Source organism: Cynoglossus semilaevis, chromosome 1 (assembly GCF_000523025.1).
Source record: "Cynoglossus semilaevis isolate Cse_v1.0 chromosome 1, Cse_v1.0, whole genome shotgun sequence".
Classification (NCBI taxonomy): Eukaryota; Metazoa; Chordata; class Actinopteri; order Pleuronectiformes; family Cynoglossidae; genus Cynoglossus; species Cynoglossus semilaevis.
In genome coordinates this window covers 28,761,923-28,768,111 of record NC_024307.1, presented here as the reverse complement: position 1 = coordinate 28,768,111, position 6,189 = coordinate 28,761,923, and the positions used below count along the sequence as shown (strand labels likewise).

The 6,189-nt window shown below is 44.9% G+C and overlaps 1 protein-coding gene across 1 annotated transcript in view; it reads right to left on the bottom strand.

The window, feature by feature from the left end:
• Positions 1-2,910: 2,910 nt before the first annotated feature.
• Positions 2,911-6,189, bottom strand: part of LOC103389658 (tripartite motif-containing protein 2-like) — a 6,515-nt gene continuing 3,236 nt past the window's right edge. Inside the window, 11 exon segments of the mRNA XM_017032844.2 lie at positions 2,911-3,547; positions 3,643-3,783; positions 3,860-3,930; positions 4,113-4,281; positions 4,360-4,527; positions 4,633-4,736; positions 4,958-5,153; positions 5,350-5,535; positions 5,615-5,753; positions 5,831-6,090; positions 6,172-6,188. Of these exon segments, the coding sequence (XP_016888333.1) occupies positions 3,395-3,547; positions 3,643-3,783; positions 3,860-3,930; positions 4,113-4,281; positions 4,360-4,527; positions 4,633-4,736; positions 4,958-5,153; positions 5,350-5,535; positions 5,615-5,753; positions 5,831-6,090; positions 6,172-6,188 (1,604 nt within the window). The 3' untranslated portion in view covers positions 2,911-3,394.

Genomic DNA, 6,189 nt, shown 5'->3' with positions numbered 1-6,189 from the left:
GCAAGGGGAAAGTGCAGCTCTAGTCAACTCCTAGTAGCCACTTCCTCTTTTATAGCGTCAGATTACATATCAGGTGATCGTGTTGGAGTGTGGATTGGAGTGTGGATGTGGGTGTGATGTGGCTCTGCCTGTGAGTGTGGCTCTGACTGTGAGTGTGGCTCTGACTGTGAGTGGGGCTCTGCCTGTGGCTCTGACTGTGAGTGTGGCTCTGAATGTAGGTGTGGCTTTGACTGTAAGTGTGGCTCTGACTGTGAGTGTGGCTCTGACTGTGAGTGTGGCTCTGAATGTAGGTGTGATGTGGCTGTGTCTGGGGTTTGTTTGGGGTTTAAGAAGGTGTTAATCTCACTCACACTGCTGTCAGGAAAAAAGACAACGACTATCAGCGTCCATTAAGGAATCAGTGCTTTATTTCCATGTTGTGTGTGGACAGTAAGAGACGTGACCGAGAGTAAATACAGACAGAAGAAGAAGCAGTCGACATGACAAACAGAGCAGTGTGTTGAGAGCAGAACCACAGATTTAGAACCAATGTGAAGTCTGTTTTTCACACGGCAAATTGACACACACCTCAGAATTTGCTTGGTTTTGACAGCAAGCAATTTATAGTCACACAGTAAGTGAACAGGTAATACTGACTGATGAAAGGTTAGGCATACTCTGTTTGTCAGACCGTTGGTCCCCAACCTGTGGCTGCTGGACCAGTACTGGGCTGCAGAGATCCTCACTGATTATCAGTGTGAAAGATGTTTTTATTTACGAAATGAATAGATTTGACTTTAGTTGTAAACCAGTTTTCACAAGATTTCAAGATTAAAGAGACGTGTTTAGAAGACTATCACCTGACAAACCCTTTGTCGTGTTCAGTATTACGGTGAGTTCTACTTTTATGTCATATATATATATTTTATATATACATTTATATTATACATTTGTTTTATTAGGTTGTGGCTCATCCCCTGGTTAACAAAGGTGAGCACCTCTGTAAATTGTTCTGCACACTAAAAATTCCAAGTTCCAAGTTATTCCAATGACGTCTTTACAGTCCTAGGAAAAAGTTCCTGCCTCCAGATAAATCAATGACTGTTTGTGTTGATGTCAAATATAGTGTAAATACAGACAAACGTAATTGAATTGAAATTCTAGATTATTAGAGAAGACTAGATGATGGAGTGTGACATGGGGTGGCGCTCATGAGTAAAAATAAATTCAAGCAACCAGGCCTTAACAAATACTTAGCTTATTTTCTGCTCAGTTGGCTTCGTCAACCATCTTTCTCATTCAACATAAAGGTGACTGTATTATATACAAACACAGCCTAATACGTTGTACTGGGCACTTACGAAACACAAAGCACATGGTGGTTCACAATCAAATGGTGAGATAATAAGAGAACTCTAAATAAATGAATCAGTACATGAATAATTAAATAAACAAATACATTCCATGATAATAATGACCAAAGCCCTACGTTGACAAAATGAGTCTACAGTCTGTTTAATACATTAAATAGACCACTCTACGTCGCACTGTCTGATGGGTTTTTACCCATCAGACTGATGGGTCTGGTGGTGTCTGAGGTCAATAACTCAGACACCACCACGCCAATGTCCTGGAGTGAGCTGAGATACTGGTCTAACAGTGCCCCCTGTGGTGAACACATGAGTAATGGAGGCAGTAGTTGGTCGCAAATGTGTACCAGCTGTAACCAAACCATTATTGTCTCCATGGTGTTTAGTGACTGTGAAAATTGAACACATTCTTCAGGATGCAGCGGCTGAACTTTCATGAGTGGAGCGCATCATGTGACGTGTGTTTACATGTGAGTCATGGTCTTAAAATGTAAACTTGTACATAAAGTCAACAATGGTCCCACAGAGACATGCTGCAGTACACCGAGGTTTGTCTTAAATAACCAACAGGAGCCGGAATGTTCTGGGAACACCCAGTCTGGCACTGCTCCAGGTCAGGTGTTAGTGATTCCACAAACGTCATCAGATGTTTTACTTAGACCTGAATGTTCTCTCAGGCTATATAACATAGACTTCTAGACTTTGATTCATTTTTGGTGAAATATATACACACACTCAAACTAACAGAGATGTTAGGTCATCACCTCATCAGCCACTGCTGTGTTCAGACCAAACATGACCTAGCTTCATGTCCGTTCTTTCACAAAATAAAAGACTACGTTTTGTGTCCAATATGGTGGCTGTAGCTGAAGCCAGGAGGTCAGGAAGGCAGGAGGTCTTCAACATGAGTGTGGAGACGGTCCAAACACATGTCTGAGTAACCAAGGGGGTGGAGTTCAGAAGATAATCTGTTATCTGTATCTGTGTCGCCGTGGAAACCCCTGAAAACGGTCAACAACAAAAGTAATATTCATTTGTTTTGAGGGCGACTCCTCATTGGGCAACAAATTAGGTTTGTCCTGTGACTTTTTGGTTGTTTCACCTACGGTTGATGTGAACACAGCAGTCAACCACGTGGTGGTGCCAGAACCAGACTTTAAAAACATGCCATACCTATAACTAAGATAAGAATTCAAAGTTTAAGGAACAAAACATATTTTGAACCTATTCAAGGGGCCCACATTGAAACAGACCATTAATAAAAATCTGACTTAGAATCTGATCATCAAACTGAGGGGAGATAGTTGTCCTATTTTATGACTTATTTTAATTATATTACTGCTGTGACGCTGACCAATCAAAGAAGACTACAGTGGACAAAAAACTGCTGTGTCTTTATGAACAAAAACGTTAAATTTCTCTAGGGACTATGCAAGTGTTCTAGTGTCTCCAGATTCTTGAGAAAAATTGGGAGAAGCGGTGACCTCACTGTTCTGATAGAATTAATAAGGCCCGGCCGGCTGAGAAGCGGTGACCTCACTGTTCTGATAGAACTAATAAGGCCATGTTTCTCTAGCTTCTTGGCACAATGGAGAAGTCATAAAACCACACCCACAGCTTTGAACTATTGGGTTTTTCATTGATAGGAACAGCAGGTAAATGGAACCGTTTTCCCCTGCCTAACATTTGTCAAGCATTCATTCATTCACTCGTTCATTACCTCGCTCATACCTTCTTGTTCTTAGCGACCTGGGAGATCATCAGTCTGTCTTTACCACAGTTTATTTCCTCCTGATTCTTAGGTCTCTCCTGCATTGATCCGTGGTTCCAGTCTTCAGAGTCTATCAGTTACAGATTGCCTTTTGGACAGTTCCTGTCTTTTGTTCTGGTTCCATTTCAGGTCTTGTGATGAATTTTCTCCTTGTTGTCCTTTTCTTCCTTCTATCGTTGGAGTCAGCAAAATAATTTCATGCAAAAATCCCGAGCCATGCACTGGTCCTCCTTCTGGTCAGCCTCTCCATTCTCGCCTCTTCACTTCTCCGCCATCATTGAAGGTAACGGTAGACTTTGAAACAGTGGTTGCCCGAATCTGCCACCACCACATGTCCGTCTGAGGTCAAAGCAAGACCCTGCGGCCCATAGAGAGGGTCGGCTGATGTGTTGATGTAGGACAGGAAAGAACCACTGCCGTCAAAGACCTGCACATGAAGGCACAGTGCACAGAAAAGATTTTAAACAAGCAGCTCATCAGTTGACTACAGTTGGATGACGTGCATGCACACCACCACTGGACCTGAATTCTGCTGTTGCCCCAGTCGGCTACGATGATGTTCCCATTAACGTCAACGGCCACACCAGTGGGAGCATTGAACTGACCGTTCCCCTCACCGTTGGAGCCGAACTTTAACAGCAGCTCTCCCTCTGGAGTGAAAACCTGAGAAGAAATCTGACATGACTCGGTTCATAAACCACGGCAGCAACTTGGCACAGGGGCAGAGGGTTGTCCGTACCTTCACAGAGTGGTTGTGGAAGTCGGTCACAATGATTTCATTGTTCTTGTTTACTGCTGCAAAGTGAGGACCTTTAGATGAAGGGTGTAGAGACAGGAGAAGGAGAGCCGGTTAAATATGTGATTACAGTGTTTCTAAACAGGTTTAACACTAAACTAGTTTTGATGTGAAGTCAGATTTGACCAACAAGTGCCTGTGTGAAAGCCAAGGTCGCTGTGTTCTGTCAGGTTCTACTTTGCTGAGTAATTGCTACCTGCAAACTGCTTATCTCCGGTGCCTCGACTACCAAACTTGGTGATGAGTCTGCCGGTCAGCTGAAAGATGAAGACCGTGCATGCCTTGTTGTCGACAACGATCACATGTCCGTTCTGGTCCACGGACACTCCCTTTGGTCCCATCAGTCTTCCCGAGCCAAGCTTGGCCTGTGGGACGAATAAGATCTCAACAGAACTCCTCTCCAGGAGAGAACAGAGCGCTGACCTCTTCAACTCAGTACTGACCTTGAACTTGCCCTCGCTGGAAAAGATGCTGACCCACTTATTGTCATAGTCAGCAATGATGATGTCACCACTGGGGTGTACAGCCACACCCGTGGGACGCTGCAGTTGCCCAGGAGACCGACCTCGAACCCCAAAACGACTCTTGAATTCTCCCTCTGTGGAGAAAATCTGAAGACAAGACACATTTGTCTGAACGGTCTGAACGGCAAAATCCATCGTCAATGGGATGTTGTGGTGGATCCATCACCTCAGGCGGGTGATCAGATGTTTTACCTGGACACACTGGTTGTTACTGTCTGCAATCAGGATCTTGCCGTTGGACGACGCCGCCACCCCCTGAAGGTTGGTGAACTCTCCTTTGTTCCTCCCCTTTGTTCCTGCAGAGGGAAGTGAAAGTGGACTTTGTGTTTTTATACCTTCTCTCCATGATATCCTTAGGGATTAAGGAAGACATAGGTCACATTATTTGGCTCTATATTCTTCATCACTGATCCAAAAGAGCTCTGCAGTTAATTCTACTTTTAAACTTTAACAGAGTGAAAATAAGCACTGAAGGTTGGTGTTCAGAGAACCCCGTCTTGTCCAGTGTCTTTCTCACCAATCCTAAAGATGAGGTCATCCTCGATGGGGTTCTGTGTTTTGCGTCGTGGGGTGCCCAAAGCGCTGCTGGCTCTTTTTGAACCTTTTTTCTTCTGCCCGGGGGATTTCCCTCGTCGTTTGGCCCCCTCTGAGGAGCCTGTGGATGGAGTGGCGTTGGCTGCAGAGTTGGTTGCCGTGGTGGTGGAAGGAGACACCTGGAAGAATACCGAAACTCATTGGTTACTCAAAGAAACCTGCATGTCAAAAGTAAAAATATATAGATATTTAATAATACTATTACAACTGATACTTAAAAATACTACCTTTACCATTCCTAAGTTAAGGAGCACCTCTAAGAAAGTGTGAACTTTCAGCTTCTATTTCATGGAGCCATCCTCTGAGTTCACTCACCTCTAATTCTGACTCCATGACCCTGGAGACAGTCAGTTTAAAAGGACTTCCTTTGATATGCTGGTCATACAGACGAAGAGCCAATGAGAAGTCACCTTCCTTCGGTACCGTGTACACAAACTCATATGTGCCGTTTTTGTGGTCCACAATTTCTCCGTCCACTATGCTGCCATCTGGGGTGAAGACCTGGAACAAAAAAACCCACAGAGTTTTGACTCGTGTCTGGAAAGTATGAGTTTTAGAAAACCTGGAAATGGAAGTAGACCTCAGCAGAAAGAATTGCGTTGCCGCTCTTGCAGGCTCCGCCTGATTTGTCTCGGGTTACAATGGTAACGGAGGCTGGATGTCCTATGAGGCACTGCTCCAGGCCGGCACCCATGGCTTCACTCTGACTGGCCACCGCGCTGACAAGAAGACGACGGATGAGTAAGAAGGACACGATGGCATCATTATCAATTCTTTCCCTTCACTGCACTCTCACCTGGTTGTGACGATGGTCCCCAGGTTGTGTATTGACTTCCTAAGCCCGTCTGTCTCCATCACCAGGTCCAGCTGGTCATTCTCCTCTGGCTGACAGGACAGATCAGCACTAACCATATCCTCCAACTTGTCTCCCAGCTCCTTCTCCATCTGTAGACTGGCTACACAGGGTTCTCCAGCCAGAGCCTCCTCTACCTGGGTACAAAGGGCAGTCATCTCACCCTCTCCTCGGCCGAGGCTGTCTACCTGTCCCTGGAGGACCTGATTACAAAGACAGACTTTGTCAAACCTGTCATCTGTGGGGACAACCTTCCAAACCCGGACTATTGTTTGATCTGGAACCTTTTGTTTCAGTCCGCA